We start from the raw sequence: 21,220 nt of genomic DNA, 5'->3' as shown, positions 1-21,220 counted from the left end.
GGAGGGGTGGAGAAGCAGATGGGCGCTTCTCCTGTGTGCCCTGGCCGGGAATCGAACCCGGGACTTCCGCACACCAGGCTGACGCTCTACCACTGAGCCAACCGGCCAGGGCCTGGGATTTTCTTTACAAGCACATTCCTGGGCCTGGGCCTCAGATTTGCTAAATAGAAACCTCTGTGGGGAAGGCCCAGGACTCTTCCTGTCACAGGGTCCATATGGATCTTTCCATCCCTGAAAGTCTGAGATCTACCACCATGAGCTCCTGCCACAGCCTTGCCCGGGGCCCCATTCAGCGATCCTTCTAGTGGACGCCTTGAACCCCATGTACCTAGAGGAAGTTCTGGGCTAGGGGGGTGCGGTGGGGCCCTCGGACAAGACTTAGAGGTCTTTTCCTCCTCCCTCTCCTATAGTCAGACACCAGGGCAGCCCCACTGTCATGCATTTTTATATATTTGGGACTAAGCATATGACTTCAACTGAACAAAAGATCTACTAAAACAATAAAGTTGGAAACCATTGTCTTTTTTTTTTTTTTTGTAATAGAGACAGAAAGAGGGGCAGATAGGGACAGACAGACAGGAAGGGAGAGAGATAAGAAGCATCAGTTCTTCATTGCGGCACCTTAGTTATTCACTGATTGCTTTCTCATATGTGCCTTGACCAGGGGGCTACAGCAGAGTGAGTGGTGAGTGACCCCTTGCTCAAGCCAGCGACCTTTGGGCTCAAGCTAGCGACCTTGGGGTCATGTCTATGATCCCACACTCAAGCCAGCAACCCTGCGCTCAAGCTGGTGAGCCTGCACTCAAGCCAGATGAGCCTGCACTCAAGCCGGTGACCTCAGGGTTTCAAACCCGAATCCTCTAGGTCCCAGTCCAACGCTCGACTCACTTTGCCACTGCCTGGTCGGGAGAAAAGCATTGTCTTTGATTGTAACAGTTAGAAACATTTTATAGCTAAAATTGGGGTTTGGAAACTCAAATGCTTGCAAGTAAGTTAGGACAGTGACACTGATGGGTTCTGCAGAGCATTCAAGGGAGTGTGCTATAGGAGAGGAGGAAAACGGTCATTGCCATCAGAAAGCGTAACCCCGGTGTGTCCAGATCTTCTGAGTTTCCAAGAGAAGCTGAAGCTGGCATTGTTTGTGGAATCTGGGTTTTTCCATGACCTGTGAGGGGCACAGTGGCTGACGATAAATAGACTCAGGAGCCAGTCCTCCCGAGTTTAAATCCTGGCTCTGGCTCTCAGCTGTGCAACCGTAGGCAAGTTACCTAATTACCCTAGTTAGTTTCCTTATCTGTACAACAGGGATAATTATACCAATCTCCTAGGGTTGGGATGAAAATTAAACAAGTTAATACATGTAAAGTGTGTAAGCCAGTGTCAGACACATGGAAGTGGCCTGTTTAGTTATATCTCTGTCGGCTAAATGCCCATAGCACTGTAGGTCTTACAAGACACTCTGTTGGCTAAACATCACTTAAACAGACAGGAGGAAGGTCCTAGAAGGATAGTAATGGTTGGCACCCTCTGGCTCAAAGCCATTTTGTGTGTAGACGGATCCTAAGTAGGATAACCATATAATTTATTTTCTAAACTGAGACACTTTGGAGAGAGAAAGGAGGCCCTATTACCAATTATTCCAGATGACAGATAAACAGAATGTCCCACGCAAACTGACGTCCCTGGTCCTAAGTGCCATCTTTGTATATGAAAAACCAACAAGAAGCTTCTACCTGTAAACTGCTCAGTAAGTGCGAGGTTGTACACATGAGTTTACGGGAGGCATCCTATGTGATCTTCACAACAACCTGGGAGGTAGAGGCTTGTTCACTGTCCTTTCACTGGTGAGGAAACTGAGGCAAAGAGAGGTTAAGGGACTTACAGCCACACCGTGGCAGAGCCAGTTGGGTTCCAGAGTTAGCGCTTCCCAGTACCACTTTCTCCAGTGGGTGCAGGGCGGTGGTGAGGACACTGAACCCGCTTTTCAGAGGGAGGCTAAGACCCAGGATGGCACAGCTCTTGGCTGGGGCCACTGCTCGGCAGGCTGGTGCAGTGTGCTGGGAGCGCAGGCGAGCACCCACTGCTCCCACCGCAGCGGGGCTGCTCTTTCACAGCGTCTTGGAGTGTCACAGGAGCTGTGGACACGGGGATGAAATATCAGCCTGGTGCCAAGTGCGTCTTGTCAGGCCGCAGTAGCCGGCTCACGGGCAGCTTATGCGTCTCACTGTGCAAGTCACAGCTGGAGAAAGTGGATCTCACTTAAAAGCTGCCTAAACCTAATGCCTCCTGGGCTGGCGGGTCACCCCAGTCACCCACAGACTACAAGGACAGCTGAGGACACGGTCCTAGGGAACCCTCTGAGAGGAGAAACAGTCCCCAAGTAAAAGGCAGCCCACCCAGAGCTCCAGCCCCTCAGAGCTCTGGGTGTGGCCCTTTACGCACGTGTAATGTGAGTGATCCGCCATCACGACAGGGATGGGTGCTGGGATCGAGGGAGGACATTCCAGCATAGACATGCCTGGGACTCTTTCGACAGCATTGGAGAAAGTGCATTTTCTTTAACAAGTGGATGGAAACATGATGTTTAAAATAATTATTTCCAAACAGGGACAGCAGGGGTGTTGGTAATAATTGGAGCACAGTGATAGATACACAGATGGTCCTTCAACTCTTCTCTTATAAAAGTTTCAGATGTTCAAAATGTTGTACACTTTCGGAAGTTAGTTTTAGAGGGAAAAGAACACTCCAGCATGAAGCTGGATACAAAGTGCTTTGAGTGTCAAGTGTCCTTGCCGGGAAGATAAGAGCAGTTGGGGGGGCACCAGCAATGAGGGCCTGTGGACACTGTCGGGGCTGGCGGGACCTTCCTTCTGTCTGCTGTAGTGACAGCATACCTTAAAGGGATATTAAAATCTTGAGGGGGCGAAATGCTCACTATGTTGTCGATGTGGAGTGATTTCTGGCTCTGTCTGACCAGCATCTCTGGCCACTCTTGACCCAGACGGAAGAGTGTAGCTGGGAGGCAAGACTCAAATGCATCTGTTCTTCACTCTACTTTGGTTTCTCCATTTGTAAAATAGGAAGACAAGTTTGTCCGTCAGATGAAGTTAGAAAGCATCAAACTATCATTGCAGAAGGTCACAAATATGAACAATCACTTCCCATGGAAAGCTTGTGTCTTTTGAGCTACAGAGCAGATGTTAGATCTAAATGGCCCAGTTGGCCCTGGCCAGTTGGCTCAGTGGTAGAGCATCAGCCTGGCATGCAGGAGTCCTGGGTTTGATTCCCGGCCAGGGCACACAGGAGAAGCGCCCATCTGCTTCTCCACCCCTCCCCCTCTCCTTCCTCTCTGTCTCTCTCTTCCCCTCCCACAGCCAAGGCTCCATTGGAGCAAAGTTGGCCCGGGCACTGAGGATGGTTCTGTGGCCTCTGCCTCAGGTGCTAGAATGGCTCTGGTTGCAACAGAGCAACGCCCCAGATGGGCACAGCATCACCCCCTGGTGGGCGTGCTGGGTGTATCCCGATCGGGTGCATGTGGGAGTCTGTCTGACTGCCTCCCCGTTTCCAACTTCAGAAAAATACAAAAAAAAAAATAATAATAATAATAAAATAAATGGTCCAGCTGACGGTCAATGTAGACTTGTCAAGAATTCTCCTTCAATATTTCATTGTATTCTTAAATCAAATATTCTTGCTAATTGCATTACTTAGAGTCTTTGATGTGGGCAAACTTCAGCTCTGACTAGCTTGGGCAAACAGGGAGATTATTAGGAGGATCCTGGGACAGCTCACAGAGCCGAAGGAACCACCTAACAATCACAACGTGGTGAAGTTTGTGCATGTTCTGTGGTGCAGCTGGCTCTTCTCTCTTATTTCTCGATCCCAGATTTCAGATTCCTGGGAAAGAGAACCTGATTGGCCCACTCAGGTCTGGTGTCAAAGTGGGGAAGGTTATATAGTACTAATCTGGTCACCGAGGGCCACCATTGTGTGTCAGCCCCCCCCCCCAAGTAGAATTCTTTTTGCGCTGGGCAGCCACCCTGTATTGGTTTATGCTATATTGTTATCTTCCCTGTAGCTGCAAAGCAAATGTTTGAAGGTCAGGCAACTCCTGTAAGACAGGCCTAAGGACTCTGTGGTTGAGTTGCGAGGTTTGATCACGATTACCAAACCCAGGAGAGGAAGGAAGAGATGTGGGTGTGCTTGGACTGAGCACATGAATGCCTGTCAAAGGTGGTCTTGTCCATTGGGTGCCCAAGGGACATTTTTGTTTTAAACTTTTTTGAAAAATTGATTTGAGAGAGAGAAACATCCACTTGTTGTTCCATTTATTTATGTATTCGTTGGTTGATTATTGTGTGTACCCTGACCGGGGATCGAACTCGCAACCTTGGCATATGGGGATGACGCTCTAGCCAACTGAGCTAACTGGTTAGTTTGGGGCATTTTTGTTTTAAATCTTGAGTTGTACTTGGGAACCTCAGATCCTTTCAGAAGGAATGTGTACTGAAAGCATCCGTGTCTCCCCAACCCCGGAGAGGAGGGAGAAACGGGTGAGAAAGGGCTGCTCTCAGAAAAGAGGTGCCCCAGGTTCTGAAATGTGAACTACTGGGTAACTCTCCTTAGCTCCTCCTCGTTCATCCTTTGATCAGGGAGAGAAAGCAGAATTTCAGCTGAGAAGGGGAAAGAGAAGGAATCCCTCAGTTCATCGGTGAATATCACGCCAGGGTCCAGGGCGGAAGGAGAAGGTTGAGTAGCTGGAACAAAGGCCCCGTCGGCAGAGACGGGTGGGTGGGTGAGGGCTGGGGCAGAGCTTGGCGAGCAAGGCCTGTCTGGCCTCACGGAGGACAAGGCTGGGACAGTGTGCCTCTGATGTGTGTGGCCCTGGGGCAGGACAGGGTGAGGAAGGAAGCAGTTGACTAGCCCTTGGCACATGACGTGTGACAGGAGAGTTAAAAATGAATCACCTCTGCTCCTGCAGGACCTCTGTGTGATGGCGTGTGGCTTGGCCGAGCCTTGACCGGGGGAAAGGTGAGAGCTGAGATCCAGCCACACTCCGCTCACCAACCCACGAACTCACGAAGCTGCGGGGGACGCCGTGTGGGCCGTGGGCTGGGGAGCAGCTCCTCGGGCTTCCGCTTAGATCGGTCTCTGACTGGCCTCCTTGTATAAGGACATTGGTCTCTTTGCTTGGGCCAGTTGGCCTGATTCCAAAATTACCATCCTCCTCAGACCCGGGTGATACGGGTCTGCTGGTAGCAGGATAGCATTTTAAACATATACCTATTTCGCCTGACCAGGCGGTGGCGCAGTGGATAGAGCGTCGGACTGGGATGCGGAAGTACCCAGGTTCAAGACTCCAAGGTCCCGCGTGGGCTCATCTGGCTTGAGCAAAGAGCTCGCCAGCTTGGACCCAAGGTCGCTGGCTCCAGCAAGGGGTTACTCGGTCTGCTGAAGACCCACGGTCAAGGCACATGTGAGAAAGCAATCAATGAACAACTAAGAAGTCGCAACGCACAACGAGAAACTGATGATTGATGCTTCTCATCTCTCTCTGTTCCTGTCTGTCTGTCCCTGTCTATCTCTGCCTCTGTAAAAAAAAAAAAAAAAAAAAAAAAAACAAAACAAACATATACCTATTTCTTTAAGATTAAAGAACTCAAACAAAGTGAGAGCTGGGAATGCCATTTATAGTCAGAGGCACCCTTGACGGGGTGAGGAAGTATCTGTCCCCAGCCAGTGAGCTCTGCCCGGGTGGCAAGGGACATTTTCTCACTGGTGACATGCTGGCAGCTCGTGTGGGAACACACTCCATGCCAGGCACGCGGGTGAGCAGTGGTGAGAGGAGACTGAGGCGGGCCTGAGACTGGGGCAGCCGTGCCTCAGGGCGAATGGCAGCAGTCCTGCTCACCCCCCCAGGTACCTTACACGAGGGAGAAAGAACAGGCTGTTTCTCCCTCAACAGAGCGGACGGTGCTATGGGTTCACCCTCCCATAAAGAGTCACCGTGAGAACGTTTACCCGGCACCCTTGAGCCCACGTGAGATGGGTGTTCAAGCCCGGCCCGTGAAGAGTGTCTGCACCGTTCGCATGTCTTGATGTCACAGGCACAGTAGGGGCACCGTACCTATGTCTCCTCTTTGTCTTTGGTTGAGCAGATGCAGGAGCTGGAGCAGAGGCTGCAGGAGGCGGAGCAGAGAGCAGAGAACGCAGAGACCCAGGTAACCGGGGGAGGGGATTGACAAGAGTGTATGAGAGAAGTGACTGCTGGCCTCTCCTGCCCCTCCCCATGGACTCATGTGGACATACTCATCACGCTGATGAGCTCCCTGCAGGGACAAGGAAAACCAGCAGTCATGCATTAGAACTGCTGAACAAATTAAGGCGCCTGGAGCTTCCTATGGGCATGAATGAGTCTCTGGTGAAGGGCTGGTGCAGTGAGTGGGTGAGTGAATTAGTCCCAGGTAGACTAGGTAATGCTGAGGTGACAAACTGAGTCTGTCAGCTCAGTGGTTCATCACATGTAGTGCTCATTCGTGGTGCCTCTCCGTGGAGGGCAAGCTGGGGGTTCTGCTGCACACAGTGTTTCAGGGACCCGGGCTCCTGGAGCTCCCCATGTTCTAGCTGGGGGTTCTGCTGCACACAGTGTTTCAGGGAGCCAGGCTCCTGGAGCTCCCCATGTTCTAGCTGGGGGTTCTGCCGCACACAGTGTTTCAGGGACCCAGGCTCCTGGAGCTCCCCATGTTCTAGCTGGGGGTTCTGCCGCACACAGTGTTTCAGGGAGCCAGGCTCCTGGAGCTCCCCATGTTCTAGCTGGGGGTTCTGCCGCACACAGTGTTTCAGGGACCCAGGCTCCTGGAGCTCCCCATGTTCTAGCTGGGGGTTCTGCCGCACACAGTGTTTTAGGGAGCCGGGCTCCTGGAGCTCCCCATGTTCTAGCTGGGGGTTCTGCCGCACACAGTGTTTCAGGGACCCAGGCTCCTGGAGCTCCCCATGTTCTAGCTGGGGGTTCTGCCGCACACAGTGTTTCAGGGAGCCGGGCTCCTGGAGCTCCCCATGTTCTAGCTGGGGGTTCTGCCACACACAGTGTTTCAGGGACCCGGGCTCCTGGAGCTCCCCATGTTCTAGCTGGGGGTTCTGCTGCACACAGTGTTTCAGGGAGCCAGGCTCCTGGAGCTCCCCATGTTCTAGCTGGGGGTTCTGCTGCACACAGTGTTTCAGGGAGCCAGGCTCCTGGAGCTCCCCATGTTCTAGCTGGGGGTTCTGCTGCACACAGTGTTTCAGGGACCCGGGCTCCTGGAGCTCCCCATGTTCTAGCTGGGGGTTCTGCCGCACACAGTGTTTCAGGGACCCAGGCTCCTGGAGCTCCCCGTGTTCTAGCTGGGGGTTCTGCCGCACACAGTGTTTCAGGGAGCCAGGCTCCTGGAGCTCCCCATGTTCTAGCTGGGGGTTCTGCTGCACACAGTGTTTCAGGGAGCCAGGCTCCTGGAGCTCCCCATGTTCTAGCTGGGGGTTCTGCCGCACACAGTGTTTCAGGGAGCCAGGCTCCTGGAGCTCCCCATGTTCTAGCTGGGGGTTCTGCTGCACACAGTGTTTCAGGGAGCCAGGCTCCTGGAGCTCCCCATGTTCTAGCTGGACCCTCTGGAACATGCAGCCTCCTTGGTTGCCATGGTAGGGAAGGAGAGCTGGGTGTTTTTCCACCAGCTTTTAAACACTTGAGCCCAGAAATATCATGACATTCCTCTCAGACCCATTGGCTGGCGTGAATTCCATGCCCGTCTAACTGCAGGAGGGCTGGAAATACCGGGAAGCACGTGGCCATGCAGTGAGCAGCACACGCCTCCGCCAGTGAGGTTGGAGCGGTTCCTCTCCTCCAGGGCTGTTTGCCCTGCCTGGCTCATCCCTACCATGGCTCCCAAAATTAGAGGACCCAACTCCCAGCTGTTTCTTCCTTGTCAATTATTTTTTTGTTTGTTTGTTTGTTTTGCCCAGATGAGGTTTAATAAATGGCCATAGAATTAATTGGCCCAGTCGCCCTGGGTAAGGGCCTGGGAGTCTTGGCCTGGTGTATTAGAAAGCGTCCCCTCCCATTTGGTGACCATTTTACACCCCCACATCCCAACCCTATGAGAAGATTGATCCTTTTCAGGTGGGTGTGATGGAAGAGAAGGTGAAACTCTCCAATCTGAAGAATGTGGGCTCAGCAGGCAGCCTGCACCAGAAGTACCAAGAACTGCTGAAAGCCATGCAGGGCAAAGATGAGCTCATCTGCCAGCTGGAGGCGCAGCTGGAGAAGCAGGTAAGGGCTGCCCGGCAGCAGAGCACCAGCGTCCTCTGCAGCATCTGTGTGCATTGGCCCCAGCTGCTGGAGCAGAGCCCCTCTGCTTGGCTCCTCAGTGTGGGGAGCTCTGTTCCTCTTTCATGTGGAGATTTCATTGTTGGAAGGTACATTAAGAGACAGTCAAGACCTGACCAGGAGGTGGCGCAGTGGATCGAGCGTCGGACTAGGATGCGGAGGACCCAGGTTCAAAACCCCTAGGTTGCCTGCTTGAGTGCAGGCTCATCTGGTTTGAGCAAGGCTCATCAGCTTGAGCCCAAGGTCGCTGGCTTGAACAAGGGGTCACTTGGTCTGCTGTAGCCCCCCAATCAAGGTACATATGAAAAAGCAATCACTGAACAACTAAGATGCCGCAACAAAGAATTGATACTTCTCATCTCTCTCTCTTTCTGTCTGTTTGTCCCTATCTTCTGTCCCTCTCTCTGTCTCTGTCACACACACACACACACACACACACACACACGCGCGTGCGCGAGCCAAGCAGAAGCCGCTGATTCTCCTTTTACACACCAATAAGACGGGTTGTAATACTTCAGAGGACTGTCGGGAGAATGAACTCGGGAAATCTGTGTGTTGTATCGGACATGAGGTCGGTGTTTGGTCAGCAGAACTTGACCTTCTCCACCCTGGCCTTGTGCCCTGCCAGCACGTGGGACACAACACTCGCATGGATGTATTTATCAGATCAGCACAGAGCCAGCCCAGCAGCCTCGGTTAGCTGGTTGGCCAAAGTTTCTCAGTGACCCTGAGTCGGCAGAGACCAGCATGCCGCCTCTTCTGAAAAGTGGAGCCCCCTGTCCTGAGCACATAGGAACCCAGGAGAGGCCACTGCCCAGCATTCTGGCTAGTTAGCACCTGTGCTCTGGAGAAAAGACTTGGAACATCCCCCACCAGTTCCCTATACACAACCTCTTCCCCTTCACAACCTCATTAACTTCATTTTAATTCTGTCCCTCCTTTCTGCCATGAGGCTTACCTACCCAACTTTTCCCAGTGCCAGCACGCCTCATTTCCAACAGATGACCCCACAGTGTGACCAGACGACGTAATTTTCCACGTGTGCGCCCTCCGTGAAGGTCCCAGCTAACCCTGGCAGTACCTTGCCACCATCGTGGGCACATTCACGATCACTCATCAGCGTTCACTGACATTTCCTCTGTGGGATGTGGCTTGCTAGTCTGTGGGGCGCCACGTGTTCCAGAAAAATCATGGGAAAATAGAATTTTGACAGATGGACTCGAGTCAGTTTCCATGGATTTTAAAGACACCTCCTGTTCTCTTTTGAGGGGTCCACAGAAGTGACAGCACTGGGGATTGGTGGGCACAATGATTCCTGCTAAAGCTTAGGTCAGAAAAAAATTATTTTGCAATAATAAGTAGGTCAAGAGTAGGGGTAGAAAGAATGCTGCTCTGTAAGCCCGCAGACCTGGTTCTGGTCCCAGCTGTGCCAGGAGCAGACAGAGGTGCATCATTCCGCCCTTCTGGGCCTCGGTTTCCGCAGCCGTGGAGAGAGGGTGTCCAAGTATGCCAGGGGTCAGCAGACTTTTTCTGTAAAGGGCCAGATAGTAAATATTTTTGGCTTTGTGGGCACGTGGTCTCTGCTGCAGCTACTCAGCAATGCCACTGCAGTGTGAGAACAGCCCTTGACCGTGTGTAAATGAATGGGCATGGCTGGGTTTCAATACACTTTACTTCCAAAAATGCCCCCCCACCGCCCCTGCGCAATCAGGCGGAAGGCCCCAGTTTGCAAACCCCTAAACTAGATAACCTTGAGGTCCTTCCAGCTCAGAAATCCTGAGTCTGACATTGTCATGTTCCCGTCTCATTTGCACAGACACCCTTGTTTGGAGCTCGCGTCTGTCATCCTACCTTTATGAGGCAGTTTTTCCCCAGAAGTGGTTACTGCTGTTGTGTAAACGTCTCTAGACTGCCCTGTGTTCCCGTGCATTTTCCATCAGGGAACTTGTACTCACTGTGGACCGAGTTGATTACCTGTGCCTGGGGCACTGTGTGAGCACTTGTCACTTCATCTTCAGGGTGCTTCAGGAGGGAAGTGTGTCATCCTCATTCTCGGGATGGCAGGCAGGCCCCGAGGGTGAGCGGATAGACCTCGGCCAGGATCAAAGCTCCACGGCCTGCATCTCTTCTGTCCTAGGCTGCTGTGCTTTTAGCTAAACTTCACTTCCCAATCACCTTACAGAGTCTTTTGATTATTTTGAGGGAATTGCTGGACTCACGTGCTAACTTAGCTTTATTTTGTTTCTTTTTTTTTTCTTTTTTTTTTTTTGAGCTAGAGAGAGAGAGAGAGATAGGGACAGACAGGAACTGGAACAGAGAGAGTTGAGAAGCATCAGTCATTAGTTTTTCATTGTGACACCTTAGTTCATTGATTGCTTTCTCATATGTGCCTTGACTGTGGGCCTTCAGCAGACCGAGTAACCCTTCGCTCGAGCCAGTGACCTTGGGTCCAAGTTGGTGAGATTTTGCTCAAAGCAGATGAGCCTGCGCTCAAGCCGGCGACCTCGGGGTCTTGAACCTGGATCCTCCTCATCCCATTCCGACGCTTTATCCACTGCGCCACCGCCTAGTCAAGCTATTTTCTGTTTCTTAACTGTAAAGATAGTGCACACATATAGTAAAGAATACAAAAACCCAGAAGACCTATAAAGTGACAATTTTTCTTTCATCCCCAGTTCTTTGTTTCTGCTCCTCACTGTTATCCACGGTTCACTGTAAACAGTTCCTGCTTTGCACGTCAAAGCGCAACATTCCGTGTTCATGTTGTTAAGCCATGCCCTTCTTTGTGGACATTCAGGTGACTTCCACTGTTGAGGCTTTTTTATTTTTTTTTGTTTTTGTTTTTGTTTTTTGTATTTTTCTGAAGCTGGAAACGGGGAGAGACAGTCAGACTCCCGCATGCGCCCAACCGGGATCCACCCTGCACGCCCACCAGGGGGTGACGCTCTGCCCACCAGGGGGCGATGCTCTACCCCTCCAGGCATCGCTCTGCCATGACCAGAGCCACTCTAGCGCCTGGGGCAGAGGCCAAGGAGCCATCCCCAGCGCCCGGGCCATCTTGGCTCCAGTGGAGCCTTGGCTGCGGGAGGGGAAGAGAGAGACAGAGAGGAAGGAGAGGGGGAGGGGTGGAGAAGCAGATGGGCGCTTCTCCTGTGTGCCCTGGACTTCTGCACGCCAGGCCGACGCTCTACCACTGAGCCAACCAGCCAGGGCCGAGGCTTTTTTGTTTTTGTCACTTAATCAAATGGTAACGGTTTCTAAGCTGTGGATTTATTAGTTCCATAACATGTACACTTAAAATGTTGACGGGTGTTATCAGATTGTTCCCCCAAAAAAGGCTTTGCCAATTTTGTCAGAGGGGTTGTTTTCCAACAGTCTTGACGATTTGGGATAATACCAAACTTTTAAATTGTGTTCGTCTGATAGAGGAAAACGATGTCTTATTTTTTTTATCAAATTTCTTAAAATGATGACTGAGGGTGAACAGCGTTCTGTGGGTTGCTCTCCCTCACGTCTCCTGTTTGTCTCCTGTTCGGATCCTTGCTCTGGTTCACAGCCTCTGTGCAGGGGAGGCTGTGGGCACGTTTTCTGGATTGTGGATGCCAGACTGGCCCTCCGTGTCTGTGTCATTTGTGTTGCGCCCCATCCTCCAACTGGTCTTTTGATTTTGTTTAAAAGGGATTCTTTATCTTTATTTTTGTAGACAGTGATTTATAGTGATGATCCGGATTTGGTAGTCTTTTCCTTCATGACTTTCTGGGATTTCTCTGATGCTCAGGAAGGCCTTTCCCACTTCAAAAAATATTAAAAATATTCACGCGTGAATTTATTTTTTTTCCTATTAGGCCACCCCTTCCAGGCAGTCAGTCCCCTGATATGTCTTGTCAGGGCTTCCCAACCCCAGGTACTCGGGCACCAGTGACTGTTGTCATTCACTCCCTCTCTTAGAAGCAGATAAGAGCCGAGGAAGCCAAGAGCGTTCAGGAAAAAGCGGCAAAGATCAAGGAATGGGTGACACTGAAGTTAGCAGAGGTGAGTCCCACCCTCTTCCCGGGGAGCCTGCCCCCTGCTACTTGAGGGGCCTTGGCTGACTTTCATTTTGTCAAACGTTTGTCCTCCCTTCAGCGTGCACTTTGAGACCCTCCGCTTCACGCCCTGCCCCCCGCCCCGCCCGCAGCGGGGTCTCCCAGGAGCCCTGGTAGCTCTGTGGGGTGTTGAAGGGTGAGCCTCACTCCTGACAGGTCGCGTCAGTTTCCTGCTGGGGAGCACGCGTGGCCCTCGCCATCCACGCACACTGAGACCCTCCGCCTCACGGCCCCCCCCCGCCCCGCCCGCAGCGGGGTCTCCCAGGAGCCCTGGTAGCTCTGTGGGGTGTTGAAGGATGAGCCTCACTCCTGACAGGTCACGTCAGTTTCCTGCTGGGGAGCACGCGTGGCCCTCACCATCCACTTTCTCCTCTGTCTTCTCCATTCTTTTTAACTTCTAAAAATGTACATAAAATGTACCATTGTCACTGGGGTTTTTTTAAAGTGTGCAGTTTAGTGGCACTTTCTTCTATCTTTCACAGCCGTCAGCACGGTCTGTTTCCCAGACCATCCCACAGACTCTCGGTACCCAGTGAACATGAACTCCATTCTCTCTTCCCCCAGCCCTCGACAGCCGCTGCTCTGCTTCCCACAAACTCCATCACTTCCTAGTTCATCGCTTCCTACAGCTTTGTTTAGAAAACTCAGGGCTAGAAACTGCAGTGCTACTAGCAAAAAACAAAACAAAAAACAAACAATCCCCCCCCCAAATCCTCTTTCAAAACAGAAGGAAAAAGATGAAAATTCAAAAATACAAATATATATATATATATATATATATGAATGAAAACTCATTTCCCCTCTGTTGTGATACATGGGCTCATCCCTGTGGGGTATTAGTTATTTTGCCTCCCGTTCCTCTCTGTGGATATACATCTCAGTCACCTGCTAGACTACAAGTTCTTAGGCACAGCCCTGACTTCTTGCTAAAAGGTGTGTTGGATCTCATTTAAAAGAAAATGCAGCAACCATGAGGATGGGTCTCACAGACATTACATCGTTCAGAAGAAGCCAGACACAAAAGTACATACTGTACAATTCTATTTATAAAAAGTTCAAAAATGAGCGCAAAACAAACCAATATGTGTAAGGATTCAGACGTAGATGATAAAAACCCAGAAAGCAAGGAAGGGAGTCTCCTGTCGCTAAACAGAGCAGAGTGGTTGCCTCTGGGGAGGGAGGGGCTCGTGATGAGCAAGGGGCAAGCCCAGGGTTGTTGGAAGTCCTGGCAAGTTTCTGAACCTGGATGGTAGTCACGTGAGCACTCGTTTCAGCGTCATTGGTTAAGCTGTTCATTGACGTGGTATGCAGTTTTTTATGCATGTGTCTTTCACAGTTTTAGAAAGCTTAGAAATGAAACTAGGGGAATAAAAGTGCAGGGGTTGCCAAATGGAATTCTATCCCAACCAGAACTAGTTAGCACAGAGAGAGGGAGGAGGTCACAGGGTAGCGCTGTTCTTTCTCGAAGATTTGATCTTTAAAAAGGATTTTAAAGTTCTTTGGAATTATATGTATAAACCTGTAAGCTGAGTATTCTAAATCTCCCATTTTCCTTCTGCCTAGCTGGAGATGGAGAATCAGCACCTGAGAAGCTATAATCAGCACCTGGCAGAGCAGGTGGGAGCCCTTCAAGATGCTCTAGAAGGTAAGCGGGGCAGGGGTGTGTGTGTGTGTGTGTGTGTGTGTGTGTGTGTGTGTGTTGGGGTGTGGTGCTAAATTAAGGGAGTTCTCAATATGTCTGTTTTTGCCCCAACCATAGCTCTTCAGATGACTCCGTCAGAGAGGCTGCTGGTGGTCCCTCAGGGGGACCCAGAGCAGGATTCCGTCTCTTCGGGGCCAGGAGCCCAGCCGATGGGGCCGGACAGCGGTCCTCAGGCCCAGGATGCTCTGAAGGCAGCTCTGCCTGCACCTTCTCCTGGGTCTCTGCAGACCAAGGACTCTGCCCCTAACACGAGAAGCCCCACGGAGGAGTCCAGCTCCGTTGTGGTCCATCCCGGGGAACTGTCAGAAGCCAAGACCCTCCTGCCTCGTCTGGGAAGAGAGGGCTTTCCTGGCCAGCTGTGCATGAAGGTTCGCACTCCCAGACGTGGTCTGACATCCTGGGATGAGGTCCTGGTCACTGCTCAGGGAGGGTCGCTTCCTGGGACAAAGACCTCGGCTAGGGAAGGTGGCGCTGGCTGCAGCCTGACCCTACCGAAGGTGCGGGCTCCCAGCACCCCCCGTGACACCGCCCAGCTGGCCAAGCGGCACCACAGCCAGCCCCAGGTGGGCCCTGGGCACTTCAGCCACCTGGTGAGCATTGAGACTGGGACCCTCTCAGCCCTCCACGCCTCCGGCCTTCCCGAGGTGGCGGCCCTAGTTGGACTCCAGGAGGAACCGGAGAAAATGGAGATGGAGGAGCAAGCCCCAGGCAGGAGGAAGGAGGAAGGGGAGAGCCCGAAGGCCTTCGGAGCTGAGCTGGAGGAAGTGGATTTGGGGAGCAAACCGCCCACACCCCCGTTGCACCGGTTTCCATCCTGGGTAAGAGGCCACCTGGGGGCAGAGGCCACTATTCATGGAGCCCAGCTGCACCCTGATCATGAGAGAGGGCAGCCGTCCTCCTGCTGCCTCCAGGAGGCCTGCCCAGATTGTCCAGCCAGCGAGAGGCAGAGCCAGGATCTGGAGTGAGTGGGCAGAGGCCAGCTGCCCTGTCCTGAGCAAGCATTTGTCGTGTGCCCCTCACCAAGCTGGTGCTGTGTGTACATTTTCTTGTTTAGTCTCCGTGACTCTTGGAAGTGGTGCAGCGTGGTGGCTAAGAGCACAGGTCCCAGAATCAAACCAGTAGGGTGGAATTGCTAAGTCTGGGACCCGTGGCAAGTTCCTGAAGCTCTGTGCCTCGGTTTCTTTATATGTAAAAGGTGGGGACAATAGTCCCTCCTTTACAGGATTAACGTGTAGTACTACCTGCAGCAGTGGGTCATAAAGAGTGGCACGTACCTGTCGGCTGTCATTATTTCTGAGCCTTAGCTTCCTTACTTGCACCATTGGATAAAATGACACGCTGTCTGGTGGCATTGCTTCAGAATCAACGGTCTTGGTGGGCACACTGATTAAATACGACCAGCCAGGCGCTAGTTAATCTTTGTAGAGCTGGGTGACGAGTATGTGAGGTTGGACTTCATTTTGTTCTTTGCACTTTTATGGCTGACGTTTTCCATAATAAAAAGTTAAAATGAAAACAGGTAGAAAACAGGTGTGGGGTGGGTGAGCATTAGTAAGGTTTCACGTGCCAGTGGTGTGGATAAGATAACAGATGTCGAAAGCTGAGCACAGAGTCTGCCACAAGGGCAGGACTCCTTGCCTTTGCAAGGAGTTATGCCTTTTTTTCCCCCTAGATTTTATTTATTGACTTTAGAGAGGAGAAAGAGAGAAAGTTGGGGGCAGAGGAGCAGGAGGCATCAACTTGTAGTTGCTTCTCTCAAGGTAGTTGCCTCGACCTCAGCACCCCAGGTCGACACCCATCCACTGCAGCACCACAGGCCGTTTTTTCTTTACAGGTTAGGAAACTCCTCTCCCCATAGACCAGTGGTAGTCAACCTGGTCCCTACCGCCCACTAGGGTGCGTTCCAGCTTTCATGGTGGGTGGTAGCGGAGCAACCAAAGTATAAATAAAAAGATAGATTTAACTATAGTAAGGTGTTTTATAAAGATTTATTCTGCCAAACTTAGCGAAAATCCGACATAAAGTACTTGATAAGTAATTATTATTATATGCTTTAACTTGCTGTAACTCTACTTTATAAATTTTATAAAGTAAAGTTACTTCCCTACTTTATAAATCACCATTACTGTGGAACCGGTGGGCGGTTAGAAAATTTGCCCAAGGTTATGTAGTAGTTAGTGAGGGGGCAGGATTTAAATATAGGTTTGGCTACTCCCAGAGTTCAGCTCTCGTTACTGTCCTGCCTCTCAGGGGACATTGCAGGGTAGCTGTCATGTGTGGCCTGACCTCTGGATGCTGCTGAGGTGTGAGCCTGAGTGTCAGGCCCCCGGAAGCTCAGGGAATGGGGTGGGGAGAGGGCCAGCCTTTCCAGCAGCACCTTCCAGGGTCTCCTTCTGAAATGCTGTCATAGTCTGGGGAGCAGCCCCAGCCCGGGCTCTGGGTGACATCCTTAGCAGCGATTGCCGTAGGGAGACTTGAGTGACTCAGGACATAGCCACGCCTGGGTTAGAGAGCTAGGAGGTCCTCCAAGCTAGCCAGCCTTCAGGCCAAGCATTGCTGACCTTTCCCTGAAGTCCCTGAGTCATGGGAGGGCCTCTAAAGAGAAAGGGGCAGGTGGGACTGAGGTGGAAAGGCTTTGAAAATGGGGGAAGGAGCAGGCCAGGATGGATGCCATTGGAAGCATCCCTCTTCTTGATCCTGGTGGTAAATACAAATGCTCAGAAATCCTAAAGCAGAGGTGGGCGGGGTGCGCAGCAGGCAGGGAGCCAGAGGGCTCAGCCCCAGCCAGCCCCACAGAACCCGGCCTTTGTTCTCAGGTGACACCACCTGGGCAGTGACCATCTGGGGGAAAAATCAAGACTGAGAATTCCAAGAAGGATATCTGTCTCTCTGAGCCAGGGAATTGGATGCTAAGCCCCTGCTGGTACATGCTGGCTGTCCGTATCTCTTACCTCTTACCTGGCCATCTTACCGCCCTTATCTCAGGCTTACCTTTTTCTGGCCCTTGTGACTCACTAGTCACCTCAGGCGGCCTTTTTTGTCCCTTTATCATGAATGTGGAAAAGAGATATGCAAAAGCATAGGCAGAGCCTGTGGCTGGCTTGGGAGCCATCAAACCCAAAGCCTCCCCAGCCTGTGGATCTCCTGCAGACCCAGGGATATCCGGGGTTCCCAGGGGCCGAGGGTGGGCACCTGTGGTTCTCCTGCAGACCCAGGGATATCCGGGGTGCCCAGGGGCCGAGGGTGGGCACCTGTGGTTCTCCTGCAGACCCAGGGATATCCGGGGTTCCCAGGGGCCGAGGGTGGGCACCTGTGGTTCTCCTGCAGACCCAGGGATATCCGGGGTTCCCAGGGGCCGAGGGTGGGCACCTGTGGTTCTCCTGCAGACCCAGGGATATCCGGGGTGCACAGGAGCCGAGGGTGGGCACCTGTGGTTCTCCTGCAGACCCAGGGATATCCGGGGTTCCCAGGGGCCGAGGGTGGGCACCTGTGGTTCTCCTGCAGACCCAGGGATATCTGGGGTTCCCAGGGGCCGAGGGTGGGCACCTGTGGTTCTCCTGCAGACCCAGGGGTATCCGGGGTTCCCAGGGGCCGAGGGTGGGCACCTGTGGTTCTCCCGCAGACCCAGGGATATCTGGGGTTCCCAGGGGCCGAGGGTGGGCACCTGTGGTTCTCCTGCAGACCCAGGGATATCCGGGAGTGCACTGGAGCTGAGGGTGGGCACCTGTGGTTCTCCTGCAGACCCAGGGATATCCGGGGTTCCCAGGGGCCGAGGGTGGGCACCTGTGGTTCTCCTGCAGACCCAGGGACATCCGGGGTGCACAGGAGCTGAGGGTGGGCACCTGTGGTTCTCCTGCAGACCCAGGGATATCCGGGGTTCCCAGGGGCCGAGGGTGGGCACCTGTGGTTCTCCTGCAGACCCAGGGATATCCGGGGTGCACAGGAGCTGAGGGTGGGCACCTGTGGTTCTCCTGCAGACCCAGGGATATCCGGGGTTCCCAGGGGCCGAGGGTGGGCACCTGTGGTTCTCCTGCAGACCCAGGGATATCCGGGGTTCCCAGGGGCCGAGGGTGGGCACCTGTGGTTCTCCTGCAGACCCAGGGATATCTGGGGTTCCCAGGGGCCGAGGGTGGGCACCTGTGGTTCTCCTGCAGACCCAGGGACATCCGGGGTGTGCAAGGGCCGAGGGTGGGCACCTGTGGTTCTCCTGCAGACCCAGGGATATCCGGGGTTCCCAGGGGCCGAGGGTGGGCACCTGTGGTTCTCCTGCAGACCCAGGGATATCCGGGGTTCCCGGGGGCCGAGGGTGGGCACCTGTGGTTCTCCTGCAGACCCAGGGATATCCGGGGTTCCCAGGGGCCGAGGGTGGGCACCTGTGGTTCTCCTGCAGACCCAGGGATATCCGGGAGTGCACTGGAGCTGAGGGTGGGCACCTGTGGTTCTCCTGCAGACCCAGGGATATCCGGGGTTCCCAGGGGCCGAGGGTGGGCACCTGTGGTTCTCCTGCAGACCCAGGGATATCTGGGGGTGCGCAGGAGCTGAGGGTAGGCATTCTTGTATAGTGGGGTTCTTGGGCCTGGTGAGCTACACAGGTTTTGTAGATTGGACTGAAGCCTAATCATGATGTAATGTTATTACTATAGAAAAACGTGTCCCAGCTTCTAAATAACTGGTTTATAAAAGGTCATGCCCTCACCACGGGGCTCTGACTTCCTTATTGTCAACACCCCACTTCTAGAGGGGAGAGCCTGAGGCCCAAGAGCTGTACAATGGGTCAGATTCACAGACATGGGTAGCTGACACCTCTCCTCTGGAACTTCCTTGCCTCCAGGGAAGGCTGGGGGTTAGCTAGGCTGAATATTTAGCTGCTGGGCACTGATTCTAGTCCAGGTGTTCTGTTTACATTAATAGTCTCATTCGGTTCTCACAACAGCCCAGAAGGTATAATTACTCCCATTTTAGAGCCGAGGACATTGAGGCTCAGATATGAAGTGACTTGCCCAAGATTCCCCCCCTCCAGGAAGCAGCCCAGCCTGGATGTGGACTTAGGTCTGGCTGCCTCCAAAGCCGTGCTTTCCCCCACACCCAGGAGGGGCTGGAGCGGGCACAGCCATGGGCTCTAACCCTCCTGGCGCTTCTCATTCCAGGAGAGCCGTATCTATGCTGTGGCCACGTCAGGCATGCGTCTCTCAGACGTGACTCCCAGAAGTAATGTCACCTGCTGCGGTGAGTCCCACGTGGGGTGTCTGTAGTGGGCAGGGTGGGTATGCAGGGGGAAGAGGATCCTGAGCAACACCAGGGCTGGGGTCCCCTGGCACCGCATTCCCTGTCCCTAGCAGGTGAGGTTCAGGTGAAATCACATCCAGGGTTACCTTGGAGAGAAAAGGAAGCTATGCGGGTTCAGCCCACCACCTAATGGGTGGGAGTGGCCTTGAACAGGCTTGTAGCCAATCACAGAGCTGGAAGGGACTTTAAAGGCTGGGTCCCAGCCCAGCCTCCCACCTGCCCTGGCTTCCCTTCTGCAGGACAAGGGCCTTGGGTGGGGCAAGCCACCAGTACGGGATTTAGATGAGCCTCCTGAGGGAGGCCTGCCCTCTCCACTGTCCCCTGAGTCACAGGCAGCCACGGAGTCCCCACAGTGATGTGCCAGCAAGCCGTGCGTGGTGTGTGACTAGTCATTCACCTTGGCCAGAGTGGAACTGAAGAAGGCCTTGGCCCCCACCCTGAGATCTGTCACCTGGTGTGTCCCCAGAGTGCTGTCTCAGGAAACACTGTGGCTTTCCTCCTCCTAACTCTGCCCTGGTCTCTGCTGCCCCACTCCCCTCACGGGGCTGGTGCACTGGAGTTCATGTCACCCTCTCCCCGTCCTCTCCAGGTTCACGGCCTCCCACATTTTCGTCCCCTGGGCCTTTCTCTGGCCTTGTCTACAGACACTGCACAGCGCCTGTCTACACCGCCCTGAAGGGGGTAAGAAGGTGCTGTCCCGAGGGGGTGTCCCTGTCCGGAGAGGCCCCTTGTCCAGTCAGTGGCTGGAGTGGGGCCCCAGGTCAGGCTTCCGCACACACAGGACTCTGGGCGGGGAGTTCAGTCCAACATGGGTTATTTTATTTTTATTGTTCATTAGACTTTTATTAGAAAGATTCTACCCTTACAAAAATTTGAATCAATATGATTGTGGGCAAAGTAAAAGGTCAAAGGTTAATCCTGGGCCTGCCCCACCTGTTCCCGCCAACTTGTTGGGTGTGTCCCTGAGGTCAGCGCGGCTCCTTCAGAATCATTGATGTTCAAACGTATACTCCCCGTGTGTACTCCCGTAACATCCCTACACTTTTTAAAACAAAAGTTAAACATAAGTACAACATATTTTCATATACATTTTTAACTCCTTTCTTTATTAGTTTTTGAAATTATAAGTTGTACTTTGTGACAATTTTTGTGGAAGAGTAAAAAGCCAGAAGTGGAGTTCCCTCTCCCGTGGCTCTCCCCTCATCCCAGCGCAGAGGCAGGTCACCAGCAGGCGGGTGTGGCTCAGCCAGGCCCCCCGCTGCGCCCACGGACACACTGACAGGCTTTCTCTCTGGTGCTGCCGCTGTCTCTGGCTCACACGCACACAGGCGTGCACGCAGAGGGGCTCACGCTGTACATGTCATCCTACCCCTTGCCTGTCCGCCCAGCCGTGCGCCCGTCTCTCTGCCGAGCCCCCCCTTTCAGGGCTGGCCAGTACCCTTCGGTCAGATGCCCCGTAACTACCTTCCCTGTCCTCCACTGATGGACAGCTTGGGTCCTGTGTCTGTTTCTCCAAAGTAAATGGTGTGGTGAACATTGTGCAAGTACATCTCTGTGCACCTATATATACATTTTTCTGTAGGACAGAGTTCTAGGGGTGGACTTTATGGGCAAATGATAAGCATGTTTTAAAATCTTGACAGGTCATGCCAAATTATCATCTAAAAAAGATATCACACTGCACAGTACCCTGTTCTCCACAGTTTCACCAACAGTCTTTTAAAATGTCTAGCAACTGAAAGCGATCATTCGTTTCCTTAACCCCACACATTCTGTAAATAAAGCTCCTGC

The 21,220-nt window shown here is 52.9% G+C and overlaps 1 protein-coding gene across 1 annotated transcript in view; it reads left to right on the top strand.

Moving 5' to 3' along the window:
• Window positions 1-21,220, top strand: part of PLEKHH1 (pleckstrin homology, MyTH4 and FERM domain containing H1) — a 62,803-nt gene that overhangs the window by 19,570 nt on the left and 22,013 nt on the right. Inside the window, exons 3-9 of the mRNA XM_066277247.1 lie at window positions 6,159-6,221; window positions 8,150-8,299; window positions 12,305-12,388; window positions 14,005-14,086; window positions 14,201-14,961; window positions 19,291-19,369; window positions 20,019-20,110. Coding sequence (XP_066133344.1) covers window positions 6,159-6,221; window positions 8,150-8,299; window positions 12,305-12,388; window positions 14,005-14,086; window positions 14,201-14,961; window positions 19,291-19,369; window positions 20,019-20,110 — 1,311 coding nt within the window. The remainder of the gene's footprint in view (window positions 1-6,158; window positions 6,222-8,149; window positions 8,300-12,304; window positions 12,389-14,004; window positions 14,087-14,200; window positions 14,962-19,290; window positions 19,370-20,018; window positions 20,111-21,220) is intronic.

Source organism: Saccopteryx bilineata, chromosome 4, assembly GCF_036850765.1.
Source record: "Saccopteryx bilineata isolate mSacBil1 chromosome 4, mSacBil1_pri_phased_curated, whole genome shotgun sequence".
NCBI classification, from domain to species: Eukaryota; Metazoa; Chordata; class Mammalia; order Chiroptera; family Emballonuridae; genus Saccopteryx; species Saccopteryx bilineata.
The sequence above is the reverse complement of the archived record's forward strand: the minus strand, read 5'-3'. Positions and strand labels throughout refer to the sequence as shown.